This window comes from Xiphophorus couchianus, chromosome 11, assembly GCF_001444195.1.
Source record: "Xiphophorus couchianus chromosome 11, X_couchianus-1.0, whole genome shotgun sequence".
NCBI classification, from domain to species: Eukaryota; Metazoa; Chordata; class Actinopteri; order Cyprinodontiformes; family Poeciliidae; genus Xiphophorus; species Xiphophorus couchianus.
This window is the reverse complement of record NC_040238.1, coordinates 13376686-13392198: the sequence shown is the minus strand read 5'-3', so window position 1 is coordinate 13392198 and position 15513 is coordinate 13376686. Positions and strand designations below refer to the sequence as shown.

At 41.2% G+C, this 15513-nt stretch overlaps 1 protein-coding gene across 3 annotated transcripts in view; it reads right to left on the bottom strand.

The window, feature by feature from the left end:
• Positions 1 to 2476: 2476 nt before the first annotated feature.
• zbtb16a (zinc finger and BTB domain containing 16a) overlaps positions 2477 to 15513 on the bottom strand; it is a 183993-nt gene continuing 170956 nt past the window's right edge. For all 3 annotated transcript variants that reach the window (XM_028030775.1, XM_028030774.1, XM_028030776.1), the window contains exons 6-7: positions 10875 to 11045; positions 2477 to 7904 (exon numbers count right to left, since the gene is read on the bottom strand). In XM_028030775.1, the coding sequence (XP_027886576.1) occupies positions 7675 to 7904; positions 10875 to 11045 (401 nt within the window). In that variant the 3' untranslated portion in view covers positions 2477 to 7674. The remainder of the gene's footprint in view (positions 7905 to 10874; positions 11046 to 15513) is intronic.

Below are 15513 nucleotides of genomic sequence, written 5' to 3'. Positions count from 1 at the left end.
TGTTCCAGACAGCAGAGACTGTTGTGAATGCTCAGGCTTGTCAACATGGCCTCTGATGACGGATGAATAAATTAATGAATGAATGAATGAAATGATGAATAATTGGTTGTATGAATGACATGATGGGTAGATTGATGAAGGGATGGTTGCTAAATGAATGATGTCTGGACAGATGAACAGAAGAATGGATGGACAACAAAAAACTCCCTCCTTAACAAGCCTAACAAACCATTCGCCAACCCCTTCCTTCCTAACGCCCCAAAATAAGATCAAAGTGACACCAAAGCAACAGGTCCGACAGAACCAATCACAATGACTTTTCCATCATCAGTTGCACAGATGGACATATGTAATTAAATAACACAAACGTCTTTCATACATTTCTGGTGTGATGTGAACACTGAAGAAAAACATTTTTCACACTATTTTACATTTTGTAAATTCTGCAAACTTTGAAAAAACTTGGATCAACTTCAAAACAGTTGGAAGAATCAATTTTTTTAAATTGGATGTTATTACATACATTATGAGCTTTGATTTTAACTGCACTGCTATAAATCCCATTAGTAAGTTGCTGTGGATAAAAGCATAAACATAGCAAAAAATATTGATGAATAACTAAATATGGATATAATCCACTGCTGCAAGTTAAACCAGCTCTAATATTTATCACATGAATGAGGTTTTTTTTTTTCTTCTTAAACAATAAGCATTTCCAGCTCAAACTATGGTCTCAGAGAAAACCCAGGGGTGTGTCTGGAGGTGGCACACCCCTGTAATATGATTGGCTGAGGCCAACCCGGCCTCCATGCGCTGGGTTCTGCTTCTATGAGCAGCCAGATTATTTTCAGTGCCTCCTGTGCCGTCGCTGCTCTTCCCTCGGGTTTTATCATGTGTCAGGGCAGGAAGGAGGAGCAGGATATCATTTTGAATGTTTAAAAAACAAATATTCTGAATGCTGTAATATCTCAGAGCCGTGAAAATAAACTACTCCATATTTTCTCACATCAAAACTGAACAGATTAATGCAATGTTCTCTAACCAGAATGGATGGAAAACATCTGAACATCAATCTGGACTTTGACTGGACCGATCTAATACATATATTGGGCTTCATCTAGATCTGCGGTTTTGAATCGTGGTCCATTATCCTGCATGTCTGAGGCGATTTCTAGCCTCCAAACTACCAACTTAAATAAATAATGAAATTAATTAATGAGATTTATGTTTTTTTACTTCACAATTATTCTGCACTTTGTGATGGTCTGTCACATAAAAAAAATTCACCGAAGTTTGCTGTGCTGGGACAAAATTGCAAAAAATGAAGTTATCCCCCGTTTGGTGCTCAGTTCACCCTGGAACAGTTCTTTGAATGAGTTCATTTAAGGTGTTGGAGTTGAACAAACTGCTGCCTTAGAAGAAAAAAAAGAAAACGTTTGATGAGAAGAATGAAAGAAGAAACGTCACGGGGATTAACTTCAAAGCATCTTCCATGCATGCATAATTAATACAGATGTATGTGGTTTGGCATACTGTATTGTTGCTACAATTTGTCCCGTATGCTTTGAGAAAACTACTAGAATAATATATATATATTTCTTTAATTCTGTTGTCACTCTAATTATTTTTACTGTCTAAAATTTTAGCACACATACTTTGCATCGACTTGCATCCATCTTTGATTGATTTCTATAGCCGGACACTAAGCCCGGGGTGTCCAAACTTTTTGACACGAGTCAAAATCGTCAAGTCAGAACATGTGAACCCCAATGAATGTAATAACTTTAAAAACTAAATTTACTGATTAACATTGTGATTTATTTCAATCAATGTAAAAGTAAATCACAATACATCAAAATTGAACTTACTCAATGAGCTAAGCATGCTAAAGTTTAAATAAAGTTGTCAGATTTTTATAGGGAGTGGATGTGCACTTCAAAGTTAAAAAGGGTTTTGCATGTTTGCTGTATAAGCAAACATGTAAAAAAAAACAAAAAACCATTTAGCCCATTCTATGCAATTAGACCAAGATTTGAGTCTGTTTTTATTTTTTCTTAAAGTTTAATATATTCATTCATTCATTCATTAAAATCTAATCTGGGAGCACCAGAATCTGCTTCTGAGTAAAAGTCACTGCATAGTTGGGGTGAACACAATATAACAAAAGCCTTGTTATATTTAATTTATCAAGAAGGATTTTGTTCACATTAGGGATAAAAAGTGTCCATCTGCATCAACTGCCACACTTTGGACACCCTTACCCAGGCTTTGGGCCCCATAAGGAGCAGTGGGCCCTCAGCGCAAGTACTTGTTGGAAAACTACACCTTACAAAATGAGAAATGCTAACATATATATACACACACACACACGCCAACATGCACACGCCAGCACACGCAGACAGAAAATAAGCGGGTTTATTTTTCTGTTGAAAGTGTTTTAAGGAGTAAATATAGAGCCAGATGATGAGAAAACATGAAGTCCAGTTTTTTATTTCGTTTTCTAACTGCAGATTTAAAGTATACAACTCAACATCATGATTTGATTTTTATTATGAGACCCACAAATAAAAATACAATTAAAAAACCCACTTCAATCAACAATCTACTGTTAGTAGGATTTGAAAAAAGATTCCTTTTTAATATATTTTTTTTCTATCAAAAGGCACAACATTGAATTTATTAACACGGAGAAGAGAACCTGCAGCATTAAATCTTTTCATTTTCCTTTTTATTTATTTTTTTTCCAACACTCCATCAGAGAACACTGAAATGTTACAAAGATGTGTCTGAATCTACATGGAGAGAAACGAAACAGGAAAAAACAACCTCTATATCAACAGACGGTGGCTATAGATTGGTGCCACGGCTTAAACAGGAAACGTACTGCCACGGGAAACAAAACGGAAACCAACCGAAAAAATGAAAACAAAAATAGCACGTTGTCGCCGGAAAAGACAAAGGACCTTCGCAAAGCTCTAATGCAAAATTTCAAAAACATTTTTTTTTCCATTTTATTTTTGTACAAGTGACAATACGAGAACAACAACAACAACAACGACGACGATGACAAAAAAAAAAAAGAAAATAAAAAAATAATAATTGGGCACCTTCTAAGATTAGGCTAAGATTAGGTGCTGAGGTAGACAAAAACTAAAACAATTCAAATCATAATAGAAACACTATTTTCTTAATACAGAGCAACTCGACTGGCACTTGTGCTGCAACGACAATGGAGGAGAGAAGTAGCACAGACAAAGCCAGGGCAAGACGGGGGGGAAAAAAAAGCTTTGTTACGATACAAAAAACAACAACAACAAAAAAAAAGCTTCGTCACGCTTGGTCCGACGGGGCAATTGGTCATCAGTGCTAATATAAAAAAATACAATGTCTTGGTGCTTTGTTACTCAAACAGTTTTAGTCTAGACCTCAATGGCACATGCACTGCAACACTGCATGAAAATGGCTACTTTGTTCTAGAAAAACACCACACCAAAAACACAGAGTGCCAGCTTCCAGGGATGCCACGATTCCTCTCGGACCAAATTTTACATCCCCGACTGATAAATGCATTTTGTAGAACAAGGGGGATAAACAAACAAATAATAATAATAATAAAAAAAAGTACTTTAATAGACAGAAGCCTAGTGCCAACCTGCACGAGTGGAGGTTTTCCACTCATTTTCTCCTAAAAATCCCCAACAGCAAGGCCGCTGAGACAAAAACAATTGCATTAATTCAGAATGTTATTTTTTTTATATATATATATTTTACTCTAAATCAGCTGCTGAAAAAAAGAGCTTCCGGATGCCAATAACAGAATACAGCTTAAAGAAGTGAATCCAGAAGTTTTATTGCAACAATTGGCTCTAAAAAAAAAAAAAAAAGAAGTCATAATTTGAGCTTCATGACATCCCTAGGGTGCTGGAGACAACACTTTTATTTTTCTTTTGGAAATACAGAACATAAGCAGATACAGATGGATTATTTTTGTCGAACAATTTCCATTTTTAGGCACAAAGATAGTACAGAAACACCCGAGGAACACTGAGGGAAGAACTATATCGATGCCAATGTATATGTATATATATTTTTTATATATATATATATATATATATATATATATATATATATATATTCTTTTTTTCCCCAACAGAAAAAAGTGGCATAGAATATCATTTTGTTTTGTATCTAATTAGTGCATTTTCCCCACTAATACGCACACACACACACCCACGCCCTCACACAGTTACACACTTTTTCAACAAGTAGAAAACATTCAGAGGACGATGAGAAGAATAATGTGACTGAACAGGCTTGCATTGTGGCGTTCAGACTGAACCGTGACTGGGTTTTCATTTATTATTATAGTGGGTGGATATTACCCGAAGCCCCACCCACCACCCCGGCCTCAGCTCACAGTGTTTGAGAATAAAATGGCAAGACACCACGGGACATGCCATCCCTTATTCTTTTCTCTCTTTTTTTTTTCAAGTACAAAGAAATAAACTAAATAAAAACGTCGACAGTCAAGTTTGATTGACATAAAAAACTGAATGACGAGTGCTAATTGGTCGGTTCGGCAGTGCCCCATGTCTGCCGTCTCCGTTTTTTTTCCTTTTTGTATTGTCTTGTGTCTTTCTTTTTAATAATCGTCACTTTTTCACACATTTGTAAAACTGGTGGATAGATTTAGTCCTTCACCGACAATGCAACTGACATCCAGAAAGCAACACTTATCATTACAACGTGTTCACACAAATAATTTTTTTGTTTTTTTCTCCTTTTGTTTTTGTCCAACAATATCAAAGAGGAGCAGGCAAAAATGATTCACACCCAGAAGGAGGGGAAAAATAACGCTTTAGAAAAAAAAATTACAAATATTTGTGCCCTGCTTTAACCCTCCACAAAAATGGAAAAAAGGACCGACACTGAATACAAAAATATCACCATTTTTTTATATATCAAATTGCCTCTGTTGGCTCTTGTTCAGAAACACACGCATGCTTCTCTCAAAGGGAGAAGCTCTATTTTTAACCTTCTGGTTGGTCTTTTTTCTTTTCTTTTTTTTTTGATTACGCCCTGCACGTCCAAATTGTCCAATGCGCTCCGCATCAAATGTGACCTGCCCTGTGCGCTGCAGCGTTCTCCACCAACAACCTGTTCACTTTGCTCTTTTTTTTGTTTATTTCACATTACAAAACTACAACTCTATTCACATATGTTCAAGTTTAAATTCTTGTTTTCAAACGCTCTCAAGAAGCAACAGAAGTCATCCGTCTTACTTGTCACTTTAAGGCTTCAAAATAGCTTTTGTTAGCTTTTCTTTTTTCTTTTTTCCCCCCCCTCTGCTCTTTGTCGTCGTCGGAGGTGCAGGGGGAGAACGTAAGAGAAGAATAAACATCCATTCGAATGACTTTCCTCATCCCGTCCACCTCCGCTTTACCGTTTCATAGAGACTTTTCTTAAAAACACAGACAATCATAAATCAGCTTAAAAAAAAAGAGAAAAAAAGCATGAGATGATGTAGCATTGACAAATATTGCAAAAACACAAACACAAAAGAATGTGAGTTTTCTTCTTTCTTTTTTGCCCCCCCAAAAAACAAACATAAAAACAACTCAGAGGTAGCTTTTAGAACGAATGAGCGAACCATCCGGCTCCTTAACAAACAGACTTAATACCAAGTTTGGTAACACAGAAAACAAACTGAAAAAAGAAAACTGAATCTCTTCTCTGTGGCACTTAATTTCTCTGCAAACATGTTCCGCCTCATCACATTTTTTAATTTTTTTCTGCGATGCGTCCTCCGACACGCACCGGCCCAAACATACACATGAAACAAAAGGGAAATTATAAAATACACAAGGAACATGAGGTCACACACACACAAAAAAACCCAACAAAAAAACACAGAGAGAGAGAGAGAGAGAGAGGTAATTCAAGTACAATGTGTTGAGCTCAAACTCAAAATCAATAAGAAGAACCACAATAAGAGACGAGAGGGACGAAGCGCACAGACGGAACCGCAGAAAGAGCTCATTTCCTCTGCCTGGCTGCGTCTCATCCGACCGGTGACCACCTGTCTTTTGGATATGTAAATCCCCAGAAGACGTCATGACAATCACTTGTGTAGAACAGGTTTAAACGTCAGAAAGTTGGAGGTGCCCACCTTCACTTTTCCAGCGCTGTTTTCCTCAGAAGAACTGAGTAGAGTGCACATTTCAAACGATAAGGATGCTTCGCTTTACCCAGGCAGGAAAATGAATAAAGCAACGTCTAACAAAGGTGGGAACTTTCCCCTTTCTGACGTCGAAGCATCAATCTGTACTTTCGTACAGCCTCATCATACGCTCCTCATTTCCAGACGTTCACATTCAGGGCTCTTGACATTTAGTCCTTAAAACCGACGAACATTGGGATTGTGCAGCTAAGGCATCCTCAGCATGTTTACCGCAAACCGTCCAAGTCACAGGATTCACGCAGACGACAAGCCGTCTCCCGCTCATGATTGGTTTTCCTCCGCTGTGGTGAGCTGACAGATCTACGGCAGCTGAAGCTTTTCTGTTATGAGTCAGTTTATGTTGGGTATCGTTAGTGTGAGACACTGATAGTCACGGGGATAAATGGGTAGAAGCAGTCCAGACACCTATTGCTGAATATAGCTGGGTTTTCTTGTGCGATATTATGATAGCGAATTATATTTTGTTGAGGGGTTTATACACCTTGCTGACATCAAACAAAGACTGTTGTCGTAGTTTGCTTTACCTGTGCAATCAAGCCATGATAAACTATGATGCAGAGCTAAAAAATATAATAATAACATATGACATAAAAGTGACGGTTGTCGGCCTTGAGCGGCCAGTGGTGACTGGAGCGTCTCCGACCCAGGAAGACCGCTGAAGAAGCTGGGGGTACCTCCAGGGAGAAGCAGCGCTGGCGTCTTCCCTGCTTGGTTTGCAGCATCTTAATACTCCCACTAGTCCAGTTCAACTGTCCCGTCTACTGCATAAGCCTGCAGAGGCCCACACTGATTCTCAGGGGCTATCTCAGAGCCACCACTGCTTCTGGTGGAAATTCAGGAATGGAATCATAAACTTGCAGGTTTTTTGGGCATTGGAGAAAGGAAACGGAAACAGTTCAAGAACTTAAAACAGAATGTTCATTAAAATACTCAAATCTAGACATAGCTTGGAAAATAGCGAATGCAATATTTGGAAAGCACGGCACCACAAAAGCAATGTCACAAAAAAAGAAAAGAGGATGGTCAGATAGCCCTTGAGAATCTGCCTTCTCACCAAAGTGGCAGCAGCATCCAAACAGTCACTTCTTTGCAGCCTACTTGCTTTGTGGTGCTGCAGGAAATGACCTGAAACAATAGCACAGTTGCAGATGTAGTGAACGACCCGGTGAATCCGAACAATGCTGGAGAACTCTCTCCACGTCCAAGTCTTTTAGCCCCACCGCCCCCCGCCCCTACGCACAGCTCCTTGTCGCCGCCTTTGCACGTAAAAACAAAACAAACGCAAAACTAAATGCTCTCTTTTTTTTTTTTCAAGCATCTTCTTGTTGACATTCCTCAATCTTCAAGACCTCCTACCCGCGCCGTTACATTCCTCTTACCTCTCTGCCCCCATCCACTCCCTCCCTCCGCATTCGCTTCACCCCATTCCCGTCTCAGACGTAGCAGAGGTAGAGATATGTCTTCTCTATGCGCCAGTCTGGAGGGATATCTTCAGGCTTGTGACCTTTCATGTGCTTCTGCATGGCTGACAGGCTGGGGCAGTACTCCAGGCAGATGGTGCATTGGTAGGGCGAGGCGCCATTGTGGGTGCGCAGGTGCTTGATCATGGCCGAGTAGTCCCTGGATCGCTGGTGGCACAGCTTGCACTCGAATGGCTTCTCACCTGCAGATGATGGGAAGGTGGTGGAAGACAACGATTATGTTAATTACAAAGTCATTTTGGGCTCATTTTAGACTCTTGCTGAGGACCGGTGCTAAATCTGACTGAAAGGATAAGAAAGAAAAGGTTTTATTGCCAGTGACTTCCATCATTCATATAAATGTTAATACAAACCAAACAAGGAGACGCGGCATTCAGCTTCTATACACAAATCTGGAACAAACTTCAAGAAAACTGAAAAAAAACCCACAGCTGAAACACTGAGTTCCTTTAAACCAAGGCTAAAATCCCCACCTGTTTAGAGATGCCTTTAATCCATAATAACTGGAACATTGCCCAACATATATATGATCCACCTGTTTACTCCTCACTACGCATCGGATTCCTTTTTACACCTCTCAAAATGAACCAAACGGTTCTTGGTCTGATCAAACATTTAGTTTGTGCATAGCATCAAATGGTTTTTGTTGAGATTTTGATGTAATTCTCTAACAAACAGAACCAGATGCATCCAGTTATAAAAAAAAGCGACATATTTGCGCTAGACTTTAAAAAAGAAACAAAAAACAAATGGAAACATTTGGATTGTTTGTTGTATGTTTTTAGCTATGCGTCCACAGCTCCTTAACGTGATTTTTGCTACATAACTCGAGTTAAATATGCAAATCATTATGAAACGGTACAAGAGTATTTTTTTAAATAAAACATTTACTTTAGAAAAGACAAAATATTTACCGTAAATGTGCAGAACAACGCTGATTCAATGGCCGCGATAATCTGTGATCTATCCAACATGCAGCTCCTGCCACTTTAAACTCCTGAAGGTGTTATAAATCAGAACGACGCTGTTCTCCTGCTGCTGGGGCTGTTATGTTTAACGGCCACATTTCAATTTGGCAGCAGCGGCCGTCCTGAACGTGCTAATGATTTGAGTGATGGCAGGGAATAATCCACCAGCGCTCAAGCCGGCAGACTCAAATTAGACATGTAAATGCTGACCTTTACCAATGGCATTTGAAATGAGCTGTCGGAAGTGATCTGGCCCGGCGCTTCGCTGTCACCTTTCAGCAGAACCGCACACGTGTGTGCGGCGACAAACAGCCGTGCTCCCGCCACTGCCGCTCGTGCGGTCTGTCCCGGAGAAACCCCGGCTAACCTTGACCTCAGCCAGCGCCGGATAACGGTGTCACTTAGCCAATCGGCATGAACGCAGCGCTGAAAACCTGTTTAATGTCAGTGCGAGCGCATGCGGGGCGTTGATATTGATAACCAGACTGTAAACACAGTCCCCTCAGATAATCAGCTAATAACGAATTGCAAATGGGGCCTTGGTATTGATCAGCCATTGGCATTTGGGATGTGTGGAGGGGCGTGGGGTGGGTAGGGGTTAGGTTGCCAATGTCGATGATTCATCAAGCAGCTGCTTTTGTGTGAGGTGGCCTTTGACTGTGAGCTTGTCACTCGCTCTTGTTATCTGCTGTTGCTCTCCGGCTTAACGCAAAGCCCCCCCTCCCTCATACAAAAGGGGAAAGGGTGGACGGAGGGGAGCCAATTATTGGACAGGCTGCCTTGATAGTGTGGCTTAACAGCTGGTTTATTGAATGGGAGATGGGAGGGTGCTGCTGCGAGTGTGTGTGTGTGTGTGTGTTGGAGGGAAAAAAAGATGGCGAGAGAGCATAAACCCTTGGCCATGTGCCACCCTGGTGAGCGCTCGTGGTAGACTATACTCACTCAATCGAGTTTGCAGCATGCACTCATTCTCCAGGGCACCTAGCCTATCACTGTGTCAACATCTTTATGGGGCTCTAAATATACTGGGATCAATACAAAGTCTTCCGAGACATTCATCCACTGTATCACAGTAATACTGATTTTCATCTGCTCTGCTCTGGGCCTGGGAACTTTGATATCCTGAAGTCTTTTAATGGCTGTTTAAAAAAAATGACCAAGAAGTCCCTGAAGCATTGACTGAAAGTGTTTTTCTTAAAAATAAATGAATTTGAGTTATGGTAGCAGGATGGCTCATGCATATTTTGGAAAATGCTAAGAAAGCTTTCATTTCATGTTGACTTTGGGAGCGTACTTCAAAGGTATCAAGAATTTATACTTTTATTTCGTGAAACTAGAATACACAGAGCCATGGAAACGTATTTGGTCCTTAAAGATATAAAAGACAATCAGAGTAAATATAAAAGACCCTTCCCCATTTATTAAGGGAAAAAACTCTCCAAACCATCTTGACACAACAGGAAAAATAATTGCTCCTCTTGTTAAATTATTATATCAACAGTGATTGATCAAACAAATTTGTTCCATTTCACTAGCTACAACCACGTCTGATTATTGTCAGATCTGTTGCTTAATGCGATCCTTTAAAGAGGACCTGCCTGACAACATGAAGTAGGCAAAAACTTCTCAAAAAGAACACATCATATCCTGATCTGAATTACGTCAAAAAACCAGAACCAGTCACAGGCATCTATGTGTCTGGAAAGAGTTACAAAGAAATATTTTGTCTGATAATCTGATTAATCTACTCCATGCCCATGTTAATTACTGTTGACAATACAAGCTAATAGCTATTCTCTGTATTCAAACACTAAAAGAACATCTTCATGAATATGTATTGTGTGGTGTATCTGTCACTGTTTAAATAATATAAAAAAAGATGGCTTCTTTCTGCAACGCTTCGCAATGGGTGGGAGCCATACTAGTTTTTGCGGTCTGGTAGGAGGAAGAGAATTCAGCCTTTAAAGTTTTAATTCAACTTTAGAGGCATTCTAGTTGATTGATCAAAATTAACCCCAAAGTGGAAATGAAAGTACCAGTAAACCTTTTTCCATCTTCAAAATGCAAAAGTACATGTCAACTGGAAGTCAGTCTCCAATGAGGTAAATGAGGTAAATGACTGAATCCATTCCTCCTTGTTGAAGAGCTGCTGTTTTACATCTGACCTTGTGTCGGAGGCAGTACCTGTGTGCACACGGTAGTGGGTTTCCAGCTGGTGCTTGAGGCTGAACTTCTTCCCACAGCCGTTACATTCATAGGGCTTCTCCCCGGTGTGGATGCGCTTGTGGCCCTTCAGTGTACTCTCGTCTCGGAAGCAGCTACCGCAGAATTCACACTCGAATGGGTGGTCCCCTGCTGTGATGCAGACACAGAAAGACCAATTCACTTAAAGTGCTGACAGTACAGAGTTGCAAAAAGACACATGATTGTTAATATACATACCAAACCATCTGACAGCTGAGCTAACAGCTCAAAACAAAGCTTTATTATGTGGACAGACAGGGCTATGCACAAAACAACAAGCATGTTTTAATGGATATCCATTTCAGTACCAGCAGACAAATACCAGCCTTTGTCTTTTTCTACAATTTTCCCGCACCGCTGTTGTGCTTTGTTTGAAGCCTTATAATTACAGCCTGTCTCGGCTATTCAGCAACCATCCAGTGTATTATAAACCATACAGACGGACTGTTTACAATGCACTAATAGACAACCACACTGATAAATGGGGTAATTCTAGAGGGATGAGCTTGTCATCAGGTAGTTTATCTCCTTTGAATTATTGCACTCCTAATTCAACAAAAACTAAGATGTTATTGTCTCTAGAAAACCTGAGAAACTTGACGAGTCGTTTTCTGTAGTTTGATCACTGTGTTATTGTGAATTCAAAGCTCTTTTGTCCATCTGTGATGTATCAGACCCATTTCAGAAACCTTGCTGCCTGTGGATGTACAGTATTTGTGCATTCTGAAATGAAAACAATGAAAGGAATTGCGTTCGACTCCTCAGGCTGCCACAGCACGTGTCCCTCCAGGGCAGCCGTAATGGATCTTCACGTGTCAACGTTGGGCGATATTATGATTTGCAGGGAGTCTCTCCACAGCAGCCCAAGGACTAATTGTATTCCCGTGTTTGATGAGGACCCGCTCCTTGCGTCATTTGCTCCCTTACGTGTTATCCTCTCCATCTGAGTGATGTTGCAGATATTTATTAATGTATTTTGCTCCACCGCTGCAGGTTTAAGTCACCATCAATGACCTATGCCTTTCATTATCTGCCTGTCCAAGCAGCAACGTGCCGGGGAATAAATTGCATTTCTCGTTATGTGCCTCCACCACTGCCCTGCTGTTAAAAAACAATTTCACTTCCATCCATATATTTTATTTATAATTTTATGTAAGTACATACAGTATGTATGCCTGAGCTGGTTTATTTAAGATCCAGAGAGGAAAATGGGAGTAAAAGTGGAACGTAAAACGTACACATCCTCGAGTCCGATCACATTATGGGAATGTTATACTTTAATGGTGGAAAACGTTTTCAGATGCCTTAGGGATGATGTTGGATGCACTTCCATTAAAGGGAAGCGATGGGAATGAAGGGATGGGGAATAAAACCCAGACAGGGATAGAGCAGGAGATGTGGGTGTATATGGCCTCGGCGGTGGGGGCGGGGTAAAAATCAATAAAAGTGACAGTCTTTATTTGTCTGCATGAAGTTATCAGTGGCTCCCGCTGTAAGACATTGTGCTCTTTCTAGCGTCTCATCCACAGCAGAGATCACAATCCATCACGGAGCTCGGTGGGCTTGCACGATGCTGCAGGAATAATAATTGAGTTCAGATTCACCTGCCTTTAATTAGGAGCCTCCTATCAGTCCGGCAAATGCAATGCTAATGCACAGAGGAGGCCTATGGAGGGTTATTTATGTTTAATGTCCTGTTGCTGTGCAAGTGTCTGCTGCTGGAAAAAGGAGGTAAAATTTGACGAATAAAATACCTTTTCCTGTTCGGGCAAGACTTCATGCTTGGAACATACCTTAAAAAGGTAAATAGTACGCTCCACTTAAGACTGCGATTCGGTCCTTTACACTGCTTACAGTCACCGATTTTAGCCTTCGAGGGACAAGTCTCAAAGAAAAAAAAAATGTCACACTTGTGAGAGCCAAGTCCAAGTCTAAAGTCTTTGACTCAAAGTCCAAGTCGAGTATTAAAGGCTTCCACATTTCCGGGCATACTTCAGGCTGCAGAGGACTCAAAGTGGACGTTGGCTAAACACATCCACACAAACGTCAATCGTTATGACAGAGTATCTGTTTTCTTCCAGCTACTTCCTGCATTATTTGAACTGAATCTTCCATAAGTTGTTAAGTGGCCAAGAAAAATGGACGTCTGTTGACTTAATTACAGGGTCTGCAATTAATTAATCACAATCACATTTTAAAACTGTATATATTTACAAAATAAGCAACACTTTCAATTCCAAAACCATGTTTGCTGATAAATCACTGAATAAATTGACATATTATAACAAAGACAATTATTTTTCTGTTATTTACATTATTCAACCTTCAGATTGGCACAAAGTGCTTTAGAAATGCGCACTGTGGATACCGACATCATCATTGCTGCTGCTGCAGCGTTGGAGCTAATGCATTGAGATGCTACTTTAGGTTTGGATAGCTTCCCTGAAAGGCTAACTCCTTTTAGCACAACTTGAACACAGCAGTAATCCTCTCCAGCGTCCCATCAGAAATGTTCTTTGAAGCGGCTTTGTCGTCTGTTACTGTCTGCGGATGTTCTTGTGCGTCGGATGTTTGGGTGTGCCAGAAACATGTGAACACAAAGGTTCTGGTCGGAAAAATAAGAGAGGAACATGTTTGACATTTGGCTGCCGTGCATTTTACTGAAATAGACAAAATAGAACAGGATGATGTCTCCCTCCCGTCATCCTCCGCTGCCACTTGGGAACACTAAAGCACACAGACGTAAAGCAGAGCCGTATGGAAATCGCACACATTTCTGTCGCCACAAAAGGAGTTCATGTCAGGATCTTCTCCATGCCGTTTCAGATGGAGAACACGTCGTCCGTCCATCCGATAACTGCTACCATCCCGACCCGCTTTCATTCCACTCCATTTCTCCGTTTCATTTCTCTTTCTCTCTGGTGCGACCACATGGCGGCGGGGTGGGGAGGGGAAGGGGCGCCGCAGATGAGGACCCGGCACAGTGAGGTGGAACCGCAGCACGCCAAGTGAACCCAAGGGTGCCCCCAAGCATCACCACCTGCGTCTCCTGACCCCCCCCATCCCCCGTCCCTCCCACTCCCCTCCAATCACCTCTTTTGACACCCCAAAGGGCCGCCGAGGGTGCCCATGGGCGCACGGAGTGTGTTCATTATACACGGTAAGAGGCTGTAAATTACCGGGCGACGTCTCTGCCAAGACCAGAACTGGCTTCGGTCCCCTCTCGCTTTCTTTCCCTCTCTGTCTGGCTGCGGCGCTATCAAATACAGCTGCGAACACAAAACAACCCCGCCACAGCAGACAGCAAATTGGCTCCGAGTGAAAAAAACCCCCAAAAAAACTAAACACACAGACACTTACACACAGACAGTGCACAACAACAGAATATTAATGAAGGCCTGATCTGTAAAGAGAGTGTCTGCCCTCTGTGTGTGCGTGAGAGAGCAGCTTAGGAAAGGGAAAAGCACAGCTGCCATGACTGCCCTTCTACGAGCCAGCATTGTGTTTATTCACAAGTGCTTGACTCTGTACTGTACGGTACACGTGCTATACAGACGAATACAAAGAGGCAGCACGGTTGTAACAGTATGTCCAGCGGAGGTGATGAAACTGCAGGTGGATGCAGAGAAATAACAGACTCGGTGAGGCAGAGGAGGCGAGATGGTGAGATTAAGAAGCTGGAATAAACACCATTAAATCTGTTTCTTCTTTTTTCTCCTCCTTCTCATCCCTAAATGGTGATCCAGTGTCAGAGCCGGTGGCTGCAAGACTGCTTTCACAAGATAAGGCTGCAGACAGGTAAAATGAAGCAGACGCAATGAACGTCCATGAAAGTGCTTTCTGCTGTCAGCCGATACGACTGAATACTGATTCGACTAACAGCCGAGCTGCATCTAAAAAGCTTCCGCCCCAAACAGGCGCTGCCACGCGCCGTCCATTAAAATTAGAGTTGAACAGCGAGATCTTGGGATTTACAGGGAATTCTTGTCTTAACTTAGGCCACTTTTCACGGGAAGCGCCAACGGGAAGGAGCGAGTTGTTTGATGCTTTTGTGTGCGAAAAAGCTGCCTGAAACAAAGAACCGCATGAAAACATCATCCACAGCACAACTGACAGGCTTCAATACAGAAGTCGGAGAATTGTTGTGACCTTTAGGGTCTGGATTGAGTCCAGAAAACAAACTGGAGATGAAAGCTGGAGAATAATTTCAATTTAATCTGGTTTATTAGCAATAACTGAAACGCCTGAACTACAGAATATACTTCATTATTGCTAAATTTTGATGGCTTTTCTTCATACAGTAACACACTGGGATTTTATTTGTGGAACGTAACTCCAAATTCTTTGCAAAAATGTGAATACAGCATGCATAGAAATATTGGATAGGAAATATGGCTTGTGAAGCTGAAATCCACAAAGCTACTTGTCGCGTTACTGGAAGCCAATCCAGGTGCGCCGTTCATTTGACTCCTGATTGGCTGAACCCCCAAGTGTGGAGATAAGGAAGACTGTAGATGTTCGTTTCTGTGATAATGCTATGATGGTTTCCACATTAATGGATTAATTAATGGATATCAGG